A 15,831-nucleotide genomic window follows, 5' to 3' on the forward strand; every position below is an offset into this window, starting at 1 on the left:
CCTTTATTAACCCCCCCAGATGGATGGTTGCACTTTTTTGGGCTTCAAAATCTCATCCCCTAATAACTGCCATTATAAAGCTTGGGAGAGCCAGGACATTATTTAATATATTGTATTCATCTAAAAGAACAAATTCATATATTGTACACCTATAGGATGGCTTGAGGGTGAGTAAATCATGGGTAATTTTCATTTCTGGGTGAAATAACCCTTTAAGTTCCTAATGGTTCTTCCTTAAAGGGTTAGTTCACCCAAAAAAGCAGTGTTTTGAAATTGGATCACTAGATATTGTTGAATAAAGTCATTATATTGTTTTTTTGGCGCACAAAAATGAGACATTCTTGTTGCTTCATGACATTAAGGTTGAACCACTGTAGTCACATGAACTGGTTGTTATGGTTGGTGGCACTTTATGTTAATTTATGTTATTAATGGATGAGAAGGGATTCACAATGGACAATTTGATATATTCATATTTTAATTACTTTAAAAGGTACCTTTCCTCATAGGTGATAGGTCATAATGAGGAAGAATAATAATTTTCTTTTGTGTTTAGAACATTAGACCTTTCCATTCCTTGTTTTAATTTTACCAATCACAAAGTAATCTGCTACAAAAATGAGAATCAATCTTGGTTTTAAAATAAGAGCTAAAAGTTGGTTTGAAAACTGAATCAAGAGAAGACAAAGGCTTCTAAAAATACATTCATTTTTGAGGAAGGCAGACTCTAACAGTAAAACTCAGCCCATCCTTGTCATCATTGCAGAGGCTTTGATGGAGACAGCGTCTTTGTGATCACAGAGGATAAAGTGTGAATTATGCACATTATCTGGTGTCTCTCCCTCATTAGCAGCACAATGCACAGGTACCGGAGCACCAAACAGCATATGCCTCAGAACACTGACTGTCATGACAATTGGGAAGATAAACAGTTCCCCTAATCAGTTTATTTCTTTTTTGGCAGCTTGCATATGCTATGCATTCTACTGGACATGTGCTATAATTAGATCCCCAGTCATTCCTCTCTTTTATGTAACAAATGCTGTTTTTCATTGTAATTTGAAACACTTAGATGATGGCGGCATGCAACTATTATTCATCTTAACCACGCAACACTCAACTATAATTGTAACTGTTATAAATTATACAACGTAATCAACATGCCAACAAATTGAAAAAATAAATCAAGTAAATCAAGTTTTGGTTTGCACCAAACTGGCATAAAGATCAATCTTAAATTGGCAAACCCATTGTCATTGCCAAAACAACCACCAGAGGGCACTCTGTAGGACTGAGACAGCTGCTGAAATAGAAAAAAATATATATATATTTTGCATGCATAAGATATTGATATCCATTTTACAAAAAAAAATAAAATAATAAAGTTTAGTTAAAAAGGAATCAAAGAAAATATTTCACAAAATGTTCACTATATTAATCTGTAAATCATAAATGCCATATAATCTAAAGATAACCAGCAAAAACAGAAAATAGAAAGAGTTTTAAGCATTTATTATGATCTAATGAGCTATAACCGGCTATGGTAGAAAACACAGAACATGATTGAACTGTCCGTGTGCCAGTGAAAACGAGATGTTGCATGAAAATGTAACTCCCCTTTTGGCCTCTCTTTTCTGTTGCAGAAGTGGTTTGGATAGGATGAGTAGTGCACCTGTTGAAAGGGCTGAGATGAGACACTTTGGGATTCATCCAAATCTCATATTCATTTAGTATGGATTTACAGTGCAATATCCCTATTGGGAGGAAACATCTTAAACTAGTCTAATATTGCTTGCAGGTCTTAATTTAATTTGGTCTTCAAGTCTTGTTGGTCTCCCAGCCTGACCAACTGAAAAATGGATCTCTTTAAAGCCAGCCAACATATCAGGCATCTTAGGCTGGTTTAAGATATTTGTCAGCTGGTTAGGCTGGGAGACCAGCTTGCCAATCTTGCTCATCTCCAGTTTGACCATCAAACCACCTTTGGTTGTTATTTTTCAGAAGCTTGATCACTTAAACCAGCTAAAACCACCTTAAACCAGCTAAGATCTGCCTTTTTATGCTTTTGAAAACATGTTCAGCAGGTTTTAACTGCAAATAATGCACCACGATAAATACTACGAGCGCAGTAAACACTGCTTACCTTAACAGTCCTCCCATTGAAGGGTTAAACGGATTTACCATCCACGGAGCGGGTTAGTTATTGTGGCGCAGCGCAGAGCCTCTGGACGGCGCGCTGCAGCGGACGAGCGCTCGAGCGCAACTTCAGTACTCAGTACTGAGCGCCGACAGCAGTCAGCAGTGCCAGCAAACATAAACAATGGCGGAGCGGCTGTAAACCCAGCTCAGCGGATCGAATTTGCCCCATGGACGGGCATTTCGCGTACATCGACATGGAAAACCCGACCGAAAACCCCAGCAAGGCGGCGGAGTACCTTAAAGAGCTCAATAAAATCATCGAAACCCAACAGGAGTTGTTGGAGAAGCAGAAGAATCGCATTGAAGAGCTCGAACAGCAAGTGTGTGATCTTTGTCAAGAGAACGCGTGCTTGAAGGATCAGCACCAGAGGCACCTGGCCACCTGCAGACTGCAACAACAGGGCAACAGTCACCCCACGCTGGGTGCCATAAAGGAGAATGTGATCCAAGAAAAGTAAGAGTGCCACTTTTTCAAAGCTGTCACTGCTTGTTTCGTGTCTTGTTTGAACTATGCATGAATGGAATATCTAAGCAGGCATGTCAGCTGTATATGCTGCTTTTTTAAATGACTAGTTATGATCAGGAGTGTTTATTAGTGGGTCTCAGTGACAATGAATAGACTCACTTAACGGGACGGCTTTGGGTGTGAGTAAATGCCAACACTCAAATGTCACAGGGCGTTTTATTAATATAAAATGCCTGTCTATATTGAAGTGAATATATTTATATAACCCTCAGGGAGCATAGCAGCTCATAGTCAGTTAGAAAAGATGCATAAAAAGCAATTTTGAATAATATGCTACCTTGTACGATGCTCAAAATGCTGTCTAGGCAGGCAGCTTGCTTGAACACACACCCCATGTCGACGGCGTTCAATTTTGACAGGTTTTTGACACCTGAAATTCTCTTTACAGCGTCATTCTGTAAACGTAATCCTGTTTTGTTACACGTTTCAACACTGTTGTTCATACTTTATCTGGGTTAGTAAATAATCCTGGGTCGACAGGTTTCGAGATTTCACACTGTACCTTCGTAAGCACGGGTTAATATTCTTATTTGCATATTTATGAGGTTAGGTAACGTTGATTGGACAAATACAGCACACATTGTATTTTTAACGGCGTGTCCATTTGTGGAAAATGTTGCCAAGTAGGTCCGCAGGGGTTGGCATACAGCAAAAAAAAAAAAAGTCTCTTCATCATAAGTTAACTTGTTTGTCTTCGCAGTTTGACATGTTTAACCGTTTCCCTCAGACATGGAGACTAAATAGCGCGTGAAAGTTGTAAGAACTGTAGAAAACTCATGAATATTTAATGTGGCAAGCTCTGATTGGGTTGCCAGTTGCTAAACAACGCGCTAAATCAACATCCTCTCGAGAACAAGTGGGTTAGTAGTACCCCACAGTGTGAAGCAGTGCTAACCCGGGTTTTAAAATACATTAACCCAGGGCTAAGTGTAGCGTGAGACGCTCTAAAAAAGTCTAGCTAAAATAGAGAGAGAGAGAGAGAGAGAGAATGAAAGAATGAAGCTGCTTTCATCATCTGTAATCCGAAGAGAGCATCTTGGAGCAAGTCTCTGAATGATATGGTTCAACAGTAAAGCCGTCAGGTTTAGTATGACAAAAAATTCTCTCCTTTAGCAGCCTTTATCTTTAGTCATTTTTATAAGAAAATGACATTTAATTAAGAGAATTGTTTGCGGAAACATCTGTTTTCCAGCTGCGGTGGTTTTTAATTGATTTCAGCAGTCTGACATGTTGACTAAAATGGTAAACATTAGCTAGTTACACTCTATATCCTCGTCAGATTTTAAGGTAGAGATATTTATTTGTATTATAACCTTTAACATGGGTTCAAACTCATATCTTTGTGAATGTCTGAGCTGAACTGTCCGTTTGGAATTCCTCCTTTTCGATGCTTCGCAACGCATTATTACGTCACAAAGCTACTCTGAAGAAAGCGCCCTGAGTATTCTAATCTGCTATTATTTTATTATGTTGACAATCAGGAGCTCACAGCTTCTGGTGCCACACTACATGATGGGTTTGCTGGCTTGCTGCAGTGTGTTAGGATTTCCAAGTGGATTCATTGCAAGAGATAAGTGTTATCTGGCATATTTATGGAAATTTATATGTGTTTGGATGAGTCAGGAACATAAATTTCTCCCCAAGACATGTGGCATTTTTAAGCCGGAGTCGGATTTGGAATTTTAGCTGTATGTGAACATGCAGTTCTCACATTATCCCTTGTAATGCAAATGCACTGGCTGAATCTCATAATCTTTAAGATTTTTAACAGTTTATATTGTAAAATCATTCTCTAGTCTGCTATAGCACCTAGGACATACAGTGTAAACATACGGCGTAAGCTTTTTGAAGAATACGGAAATGTGGTTTTGGCGGAAGGCGATCATTTGTTTATATAAAGCATATACATTTACATTTTTTTTTTTTTTTTGAAAATGACTGATCGTTTTGCTAGATAAGACCCTTATCTTTTACGTTTTTAACAGTTTATATTGTGAAATCATTCTCTAGTCTGCTATAGCACCCAAAGAGGTAAGAAGATGGTAATGTTTCATGAGCGGAGTTGCACTTCACTTGCACTTTCTACAGTTCATTTTGTCAATAGCTTCTCTTGCAATCCATTGCAGAGAGGTAGTTTGGCCTTCACCTTACTTCTTACTGTATCTGTTCTGTACACTTCTTGAGATCAGGGAAGATATAGTTTAATTTTATTCCTGGCTCTACAATGACTGAGCTCTGTGGTGTAACATAAGCAATTCATTTTTATTTTCCACTTGCTATTTGCTTTTTGCATATGCCTGACTTATCTGTGCCTGCTTGAATGTCAAAACATTTCTGTTCATAAGACCTTATTAAAAGCAGCGCTGTCTTTGATTTTTAAAGGGAATGAAAGCAAGGCTGTGAGGGATAGACACATCTCTTCAGTGGGTTGCACTGTTATTTAATGTGTTTTAATTGTTCTACCGATGAAACACTGCAAAATATCTTTCCAAGAAATTTCTGTAGTCAAAAAACTCCAGACAACATGAGCTGTGGAAAATTATGCAGCTTTTTTACAGTGGATACCATTGAAAACTCACAGCCTCACTTTCATACCTGTCATGGGGTTGCTCTGAATAAGATCTATATGTTTACACTTTGTTTTAGTCTCTTTTCCACCATCGGCTTCTCGTTGGCATGGTTAGAGTTGCTTTTTGTAGCATTATGTAATCAGGATTACTATATATGCAACATACATCTGCTGTTACCTCGGTGGTGCAAGAGTTGTAGAAAGCATTGGAGTGAGCATAGATGTTTTTTTTCTTTTTAAAGGATTAGTCCTCTTTCAAATAAAATTTTCCTGATATTCATGTCTTTCTTTCTTTAGTCGAAAAGAAATTAATGTTTTTGATGAAAACATTCCAGGATTATTCTTCTTATAGTGGACTTCAATGAACTCCAAACTGTTGAAGGTCAAAATTACAGTTTCAGTGCAGCTTCAAAGGGCTTTAAACAATACCAGATGAGGAATAAGGGTCTTATCTAGCGAAACGATTGGTCATTAACAAATGATCGCCTTTGTAAGTGCTTCTGCTTTCCGTATTCTTCAAAAAGCTTACGCCTGTAGTCCTACGCCTTCCCTATTCAACTTACGGAACGAACGAAGCGCCAGTTTAGTTTTTTCGGTAAGTATAGGGAAGGTGTAGGACATACAGCCTAAACGTTTGGCGGAAGCACTTAGAAGGTGTTCATTTGTTTATATAAAGCATATACATTTAAATTTTTTTCAAAAATGACCGATCTTTCTGCTAGATAAGACCCTTATTCCTCGTCTGGTATTGTTTAAAGCCCTTTGAAGCTGCACTGAAACTGTAATTTTGACCTTCAACCATTTGGAGGCCATTGAAGTCCACTATAAGGAGAATAATCCTGGAATGTTTTCATCAAAAACATTCATTTCCTTTCGACTGAAGAAAGACATCTTGGATAACATGGGGTTGAGTAAATTATCAGGAAAATTTTATTTGAAAACGCACTAATCCTTTAAGGACTACAACAAACGTTTGGTAGGGACTACAACAAGCTCCTTCCCGGGTTGGTGACCTCACAAACCCCAAAATTTACAAAAACCCTGCCCCCGGAACACGCAACAAAGAGGGTGAGGCCATGTTGGGCTGCTTTAAAGAAGAGTTGTATTACAGCGTTGGTGCCATGCCATCATTTTATGCTTCACAAACAAGGGTCAGATCAATGCTAGATTTGCACAAAACATTAACATGTCAGCACATGCTAGTCGAGTTGAATCAACTCCACAGCAACTACATAAATGTATCCCCTGACCATTCAGAAATGTCCAGATGCATTCCAAAAGTTGTAACTTCTTCCTGAGTCTCTCCATCAGTGTCCAACTCCGGTTTGAACAATGTAAGGCTGATCACCGTTGCTGACAATCGTTATTTTGGCTGTGTGAGATTCTCCAGCTTTGTTTTTGCATAGCAACCGAAGCATGAGCTGTTAAAGCTCCATCCTTTTCTGGAAAGGGTGTGGGAACAGCAGCTCATTTGCATTTAAAGGGACACACACAACTATTTTTTTTAAATCACAACCAAATAGGGTCAAATTTGACAAGCTATAATAAGTTATCTGTGAGGTATTTTGAGCTGAAACTTCACAGACACATTCTGGGGACCCCAGAGACTTCTATTAAATCTTGTAAAAGGAGCATTATAGGTCCCCTTTGAATGTATGCATCATTGTGATTGCCTGTGTGATGTGAATTCTTCTTTTCTCAGTCTCCTTTGGTATTGACCTGAGAGTCCTTCAAATCATGAGGATTAGAGAAGATCATCTGCTCTGTTCTTCTCACATCCTCATGGTTTGAAGGACTCTGGGTTTAACACCAAAGGAGAATTGGAAAAAGACCACTCCAGTTATTCTGCAGATTAACTTATTCTGGAGGAGCAAGGAACTGGCATAACTTGAGAGGAACATGCGTAGTCACAAAGCTGTTTATTATATTTATAGCAATGTATCTTAAATGCATGCTTCAGTGGGATTGCCTGTGATGTTAAATATGCTTCCTTTTTCTTTAATCTCCTTTAGTACTGAACCCAGAGTCCTTCAATTCATGAGACTTTGAGAAGATCATCTCCACTCTTCTCACATCCTCATGATTTGAAGGACTCTGGGTTGAATACCAAAGAAGAATGAGAAAAGATGACTTTGTCACAGACAGATACAGTAAAGCATGCATCTGAGATACAATGCTAAAAGAAGATATTTTTAAAAAATGTCAGTAACCAAACAGTTGATGGGCCCCACTGACTTCCAATGATATGGAGGAAAAACATACTATGGAAGTCAATGAGGTCCATCAACTGTTTGGTTACCGACATTCTTCAAAATATCTTCTTTTGTGTTCAGCAGAAGAAAGAAATTCATACAGGTTTGGAACAACTTAAGGGGGGTGTAAATGATGACAGGATTTTCACTTTTGGGTGAACTATCTCTTTAAAGGGTTATTTCACACAAAAATGAAAATTCTGTCATTAATTACTCACCCTCATGACGTTCCACACCCGTAAGTCCTTCGTTCATCTTCGGAACACAAATTAAGATATTTTTGATGAAATCCAAGAGCTGTCTAACTCCTCCATAGACAGCAATTTAACACCCACTTTCATGGTCCAGGGTAGCGTTTCCCAAAAGCATCGTAAGCCTAAGATGATCGTAGCTCCATTGGTTTTCAATGGAGCTACGGTCAACTTAAGCTTACGATGCTTTTGGGAAACGCAGCCCAGAAAAGTTCTGAAGACATCATTAAAATTGTCCACGTGACTGCAGTGGTTCAACCTTAATTTTATAAAGCGACGAGAATACTTTTTGTGCTCAAAAACAAAACAAAAATAATTATTCAACAATATATCCTCTTCTGTGTCATTCTCCTAGGCTGTTTACGTTCAGCGCTTCCAGGTTCTATATCAGAACGCCAGCTCAGTATTGGCTGACACTGTTCACGTGAGCTGCACGACACATGCACGTGATGCTGACGCAGGAACTGGCAAATACTGAACCGGCGTTCTGACGCAGAGCCTGGAAGTGCTGAATGTAAAATTTTAATCATGTCTTTATTACTTTTCTGGACCTGGAAAGTGGGAAATAAATTGCTGTCTATGGAGGAGACAAAGGTCTCACAACTTTTAAGTTATGCCATTTTAACACTCCTAGAGTGGTTTTCTTGTTTCACTCTTCTGTGGTGTTAAACCAAGTGTACTTTAAATCATGAGGATTTGTGAAGATCACCTCATCTGATCTTATTCCTTCCTCATGATTTGAATGGCTTAGTACCAAAGGACAGTGAAAAATGTAGCTAGAAGTCACTATAATTGTCTTTTTTTTCTCATTCTCCATTGGTATTAAACCCAGAGTCATTCAAATCATGAGGATTTGAAAAGATCATCTGCTCTGATATTCTCACATCCTTATGATTTGAAGGACTTTAACACCAAATGCAAGACAACTACTGTAGTTATTCTGCAGCTTCTTAAAAAGAATAGCATAACTTGAGATAATCACCTGGGCTGTGTTTCTCAAAAGCATTGGGGGACCCAAGTAGATCGTAGAACCATTGGCACCACTGGTCTCTCTACGATCAACTTATCTCACAATGCTTTTGAGAAACGCAGCCCTGGATGATTAAGACATGCAGACATTGCAACAAAAAATGTAAAGAAAGCATTTTCTTGAGGGGTGGTTTTTTTGCACAAAGGCAAAGTTGTCACTGATAAATTTAGTTTTGTGGCAAAATCTGTTACATCAATGCATCACTATCAAGTTTTTAACAAACGTATAATAGAAAGATTTTTCTTGCAGCAGATATTGGTATTTTGGTTCACTAGCTATCCAAAACAATTCAAGTCTCTTGTGCTATTCATGTTAAAAAAGGCAAGTCTTTTTATTTTATTCTGTTGCCACTTTATGTTTTAAACATACTTGAGTTTGTCGACTTCTGAAGGGGGTCTGAATTTTGAATAGCGAAATCAAAGCTCAAAGCAGCATGTGTTTAGCTTGGCTGGTCGTTCTTGCACAAGTCAGTAGCTCTGACAGGGAGATCGCCAAGTCATAGCAGAACATTTCTACACTTGCAGCTCTGCTCTGACAATCTGTTTCCTAGCTGTTCAATATTTTTTTTTCATAGGCTTTTGCCATTATCTCTTGTGACTGCTTGCAAGCACACACCGTGATTTAGGGTATGGAAGTGTAGTAAGCAATGAAACTTCAGCCAATGATTTGTGTGTTGCGGTTCACCGTAGAAGGGGACTGTATTTGGTATGCATTGTTTCTGCACCATGCTGTGGAGAGTTAAAAGACCGGCGTTTTTTGCTGCAGCCGATTGCTGGCCCTCATGTCACGAAGCACTTTGCTACGTCAGCTCATGGCTTTGTGCTGACTGAAGCAAACTGGCAATCGCAGCATAGGCTGAAATGGCTAGTGAAGAAGCTCTTGGTGATTTTTGTATACAAATGTCAGTTGATGCAATGCTTGTGTGATTTTTTTTTTTTTTTAATATTCATGAAGTGGATATTTGTGTAGGAATTATACAGCCAAAATATTCACATTTTGCAGTTTTCCACTGGTTGGTTTTTAAGCAGTTGTCATTGTTGTAAATATTATTTTGCAGTTAAAAGGGGATATTAAAGATATTGTTCACCTAAAAAGGTGAACCCTCATGTCATTCTAAACCCATAACACTGTGTTCTACCCAGATGCAACGCAATGCCACTACATGCGATAAAAGGTATCTTTTCCGATGTTTATCAGAGTTTTTGTCCTCATAGAGACATTTAAGTAAATAGTAAAATATATATCATGTAGACACCATATTTACATAATAGAAGTAATGCGGCACCTGAACACAGAAATTTCAATACTTGATACACAAGTACACAAGCACGGTAACATTCTATACATTTTTGGGTGTGAATGTATCTTTGACTAGAAAATGAACTCCAGATGTCACAAAATTGCAAGTTACTAAACCTAACAACAAAAGCAATGATAAAACAGTGTAAATACAGTGGAAAACAGAGAGAGAGGAAAAGCCTTATTATTCATGGCCAAATACATGATGTGAACACCACTATCAGAAAAAATGAGTAGGTTTTACTTAATTTTCTTTTTTGAATTTCTGTCATTAATTAGACACCCTCGTGTTGTTCCACACCCGTAAGACCTTCATTCATATTCGGAACACAAATTAAGATATTTTGATGAAATCCAAGAGGTTTTTTATTCTCCATTCAAAGCAACGAAATTACCATATTCAAGGTCCAGAAAAGTAGTAAAAATATCGACGAGAATACTTTTTGTGCGCATAAACAAAACAAAAATAATTACTTTATTCAACAAATTCGTGTCTCCCGTCATTTACATCGCAGAGCTTCCATGTTTGCATCCGAACGTCGGCTCAGAATTGGCCGGCTCATGCGCCAGCATCACACGCATGCGTTGTGCTGCTCATGTGAGCCAATACTGAGCCGGCATTCAGATGTAAACACAGAATCTCTGCAACGTAAATAGCGTAGCAGAATGACAGAGGAGAGACAAATTTGTTGATTAAAGTCTTTATTTTTGTTTTGTTTTTGCACACAAAAAGTATTCTAGTCGCTTCATAATATTAAGGTTAAACCACTGTAGTTACGTTGACTATTTTAACTGGACCTTTAATGTGGTAATTTCGTTGCTTTCAATGGAGGATAAAAAAACCCCTCGGATTTCATCAAAATATCTTAATTTGTGTTGCGAAGATGAACGAAGGTCTTACGGGTGTGGAACGTCAAGAAATTTCATTTTTGGGTGAACTAACCGTTTAATGTGAGTTTGACTTTGAATATAATTTTTATGACCTAGAAAGCTCTTAAATTCAAACTGAACTCAGTGTCAACAAACAAGTGTATTCTATGACAAATATTGTTTCAGTCATGCAATATATATTTTTTAATAATGTTAAAATGGTGTAATATTTATGAATTTTATTATGTACCATGCCCACATGTTGCATTTGGTGTGGACAGACAAATCGCTTGTTGCTGGAATCTTATCGCATCACTTACTGTATGGTTATGACACAGTCTAAGACTTCCAGTCATATTCAAAACACAAATAAGGACATTTTTATTACTCTCATATTTAATATTCTGTCTATCCATTGCAAGTCCATGCAGCAAGTCCATCACGCATCAAAAAGAACTTAAAAAATATTGTACTAGCAGGGCTCAACGCTAAGGATTTTTTCTCGACCGGGCCAGTGGTTCAAATGTTGACTTGCCCCGCCAACATTTTCACTGGCCCCACAACAAAAAATTAATAAAAGTAAAAGACTAGAAAATGGGCCTATAAAATAAGCATAGTTATTGTTTTCGTTGTCTTTGTTACATTTAACCTCAATAAATAGGGTTATGACACCAAAAGCTACTAGATTTACTTATATTTTAAATATTGTTAGACAAATGTAATAAAATAGTAACAAATAATCAAATTATGAGTAAATAGCACAAATAAATACAACAGAACAAACATATAAATTAAATAAATGGTGCTTTTCAATTTTTTCATGTAGGTTTAAACAGGAGATTTTCAGGTAATGTTACAGAAATTGTAATCTAATGTATAACTATATATCTATAGAATACAGGGCTCTCAAGTTTTGAACTGAGTTCAGAGTGAGATTTCGGTGGCGACAGGGGTTTGGGTGGGGACGGGGGTCTGATATGAAAAATGACACATTCGTACAAATAAAAAAAATATTTATTTAATTCAGCATTTTTGTGTATATGTGAGTGAGTGAGTGGAGGGAGTGAGTGAGTGAGTGGAGTGAGGTGAGTGAGTGAGTGAGTGAGTGAGTGAGTGAGTGAGTGAGTGAGTGAGTGAGTGAGTGAGTGAGTGAGTGAGTGAGTGAGTGAGTGAGTGAGTGAGTGAGTGAGTGTGAGAGATAGATAATGGTAATATAATCATACACATTATATTGTTGTTTTTCCTCAACATTGTAATGTGTATATAAACATGGTAACCATATTCCGACTCTAGTGTACCTTATATTTACGTTACGTTCGGCACGATAACTGGCGCGCTCTGCTTTACTAGTGTTTTTTCCCGCTCGCTGCTTGAGCCTATAATGCTTTTGTTCTTTAGGCCTATATTTTTTTGTTTACACATATAGTTTACTGTTTTAAACTGAATGAAAACCTTAAAAAAAATAATCGTAATTTAAAGCTGCTGTCCGCTATTTTTTGCCCTCTAGCGGTTAATAAACAGAACTGCACGCGTCTTGCGGAGGAACATTCTAGCCGGAGCTACTTTTCTCCGTGTATGTCTCATGGTATGTCTATGGCGAGTCACGAAGTTACTCTGCGGCGAGTCCTACCAGTCCGGTCTGAAATATAAACACTTATTATAAGTGTACCATAATGATTCAGTATAAGACAGAAACACGGTTTGTAAAATGGATTCATGTTGTATATTCTCATTATATAATTTTTGTACATTTTTAACACAAAAAAAGTTGCGAGCCCGTGAATCACAGAATGTGTCGTTGGAATCAGAACATAAATATTTTTGTGGCGGGAATATCTAAATCTTACCCGGATACAGTAATTCTATTTTCTGATTGGCTGTTCGGTAGCTATATTTTTTTTATTAGATTAACTGGTGCGTGGCAGGGCCTTCTGAACTCTATGGGGAACTCGCTGGATTCCTCTAATAGCGGCGCAACTTGTTGTGCATTATCCTGGAGATTTCTTTGCGTGAGAAATACAAGGTGTGGCGTGTGAGTGTGTGAACGGGTTGAAATGCGTGTGTCTCACGCCCAATGCGTGAGACTTGAGAGCCCTGAGAATAGATTGAAAAGTTAATCAGTCAAGAGCAGTTATAGATGCATAAAAATGTTTTTAATATTGAAAATACTGTTATTTGAAATTATTATAAAAAAATGAAGACACTTTAAATGTGAAATTAAACCCGTCAGTAGGTGGCAGCGAATCACTGTTAATGAGCGAATCATTGAGATTCAACCGATTCATTCAAGTGGCTGATTCATTCAGGAAGTGTTGCTCAGAGACGCAAAACAATTATGTGGACTTTAGAACTGTTTTCGTTGGCGAAATACAGCGAAACAGACGATTTGGTGTCTAAAATGTAAGTCACTTGATATTACGTTCTTGTTCATTAAATTGTACGCATAAAATCAATATCACATTTGTAATTATGCTAATATTTGGAGAAAAACGGCGCTCTTTGTGTAATATTGGTTAACTAATTATTAAATTATATAAATATGAAATATATACAGGGGCATTTTTTTCTAAAGGCATTTTAGTAGACTATAGACACAGGATTGTGGGATATCAAAGGCAGTTAAGGATACATCTATGCTTCCTTCAAAAATCGATCTGAGGAAGAGGAAGTGAATCTAACATTGGATTTGGACGTGCCTTGATGCCTTACTACCTTGAAATATGTCCTCAGAAGGCAGCATTTTCCAGTTTTCGGACGCAGCCTACGTCACGTAGTGTATGCGTGCACTCAATGGGTGTGTTTTTGTTTGGTTTTTGTAGAGTGAGGGACATACTCGATAAATCGTTAAATCAACAATTACGATATCATAGACGATATATAACGCACACCCCCATCGGGCAGCCCTGACTAGCAGTACATATGAAGCGAGTGGTTTAATCCAAGTCTTCTGAAGAGACTTTATGATGATTTTTTTTCCTCTCAGAATTGTCTTTTTTTTTTTTTTTTTTTTTTTTTTGAGGATTTTTTTTTTCATTCCTCTCTCAACAAAGGTTTAGATTTGGTTTGTAGTCTCCTTTATGATGGTACAAAAATGATACTAGTTGGCAAGTCAGTTTCTTTGTACGGTACTTTCCTAAAGGGAAATATCACTGTTGCCAAGTTTATATCAGTCGAGGACACGTAGCTCAAGGGAACTGCATAGAATCTCATATGTTCACTATGCAGTGTACTAACATCTCTAACTCAAAATAAATTGATGGCAGACACACAATACACTGTTGCCAGAGGTGGTGCATATCCTTAGCCTCTCCTGCCGCAAAGGTTCACCTTTGTTTTCTTAGGACTTTAAATGAATCGACTAATAATCTCGTAGAAAGCATTATACAGTGTCTTTGTAGCATATAGTGTTTGTTCAGGTTCAGTAACCTGCAGCTTGTATGGCTGCAAATGACACATTGCAATCTCCAGCGTGATGGATAATTAAGTGAATGAATGGGATTTCAGTGTAGCCCAGGGCAGAAGCAGAACATGTGCCGCCTATGATGTGTTTTTCCGTAAGAGAGTGGCATCCATCTCGGATAGTGTAGAACGGACTATGAAACCCTTGGGTGGCCGTGTTACACTGCCATTTGAATACTAAGATGAGAAGTAAACAAACATGAGATCCGCTGTGAGGCAATGAAATATTGAAGGCATGTGTTACTGGTAAAATTGCTCCCTTGAAAATACTGTATGTGATTGTGTATATTAAATGTTGAGCTGTATAAGACTGCAATGGTAGCTGAGGCTTAAAGGAATATTCTGGGTTCAATACAATTTAAACTCAGTCAGTAGCATTTGTGGCATATAATGTTGATTAGGGGAGAAAAAGAAGAAGCAAAAGTCAAGGTTATGGTGAGGCACTTAGAATGGAAGTGAATGAATGAAAAATATTAAATGAAATATGAAAAGGTATCCACATACTGATCTGCTGATCTGTGGATATTTGAGTAATATTGCTTTTTTTGTGCTATTATGGCTCATGCCATCGATCTTTTAGTTGCAATGCAGAGGCATGGGATATTATTTACTGGTGCAGAACTAGTTGAAAATTGAAACTCTTGTCATAAAATGTGTGTTGCTTGGGCTTAGCGTTCTAATATTTCTTCCCAGAATTAAGAACCCTCACAGGATCTGTAAAAGTGAGGAACTTTGAAAAGTGTGCTGCAGATGGCATACGATTTAATGAGATGACGGGGCTTAGAGTTATATAATGATTTGCAGTAGGAGAGTGTCTCTCTGTTTATTCATTTGGTTTTAGAAGTCTTTTTCTATGTCTCAATGTGCTGTGCATATGAAAGGGCTGACAATATGTGGCATATTTCTCCTACTTATGAATTCTGTAAACAACTGTAAATTCAAGCCTATCATAGAGCAACATTTTTTGTCTTAAATTGGGTTTGTGTGTGTGTTTTTTTATTTTTTTATTTTTTTTTTTTTAATTATTATTTACCTCTGGTTAATGCAGATTTTATAGAGTAAGTGTTAAAAATGTCAGAGTGATATTATACCCCAAAACAAAATAAATAAATGTATTATTTTATATTTTAAAATTATATAATGTTCTTAATTGTAATAGAAATAGTCATAATGCACATACTAAAATAAACCTAAATTTCAAAATGTAAAAGGAAAAATTAAAGAAATAAACAAATAAATAAAAACCAATCTTAATTGTCCTAGTTTTTTTTTACCAATTTATTTTGGGGTGAAATACAACTTGGATATTTTCTTAACGCCTTTTGTGATATCCATACGGTTCATAACCATAATTGAATATATATTGCAGTGTATAT

At 37.3% G+C, this 15,831-nt stretch overlaps 1 protein-coding gene across 5 annotated transcripts in view; it reads left to right on the forward strand.

Moving 5' to 3' along the window:
- Positions 1 to 2,159: 2,159 nt before the first annotated feature.
- Positions 2,160 to 15,831, forward strand: part of iqsec1b (IQ motif and Sec7 domain ArfGEF 1b) — a 201,567-nt gene continuing 187,895 nt past the window's right edge. For 2 of the 5 annotated variants that reach the window (XM_067388051.1, XM_067388052.1), the window contains exon 1: positions 2,160 to 2,653. In XM_067388051.1, coding sequence (XP_067244152.1) covers positions 2,367 to 2,653 — 287 coding nt within the window. In that variant the 5' untranslated portion in view covers positions 2,160 to 2,366. Of the gene's footprint in view, positions 2,654 to 3,730; positions 3,808 to 15,831 lie in introns of those variants that run through there. The other 3 variants (XM_067388059.1, XM_067388060.1, XM_067388055.1) reach the window with 3 other exon arrangements.

The sequence above is a fragment of the Chanodichthys erythropterus genome, chromosome 6, assembly GCF_024489055.1.
Source record: "Chanodichthys erythropterus isolate Z2021 chromosome 6, ASM2448905v1, whole genome shotgun sequence".
Classification (NCBI taxonomy): domain Eukaryota; kingdom Metazoa; phylum Chordata; class Actinopteri; order Cypriniformes; family Xenocyprididae; genus Chanodichthys; species Chanodichthys erythropterus.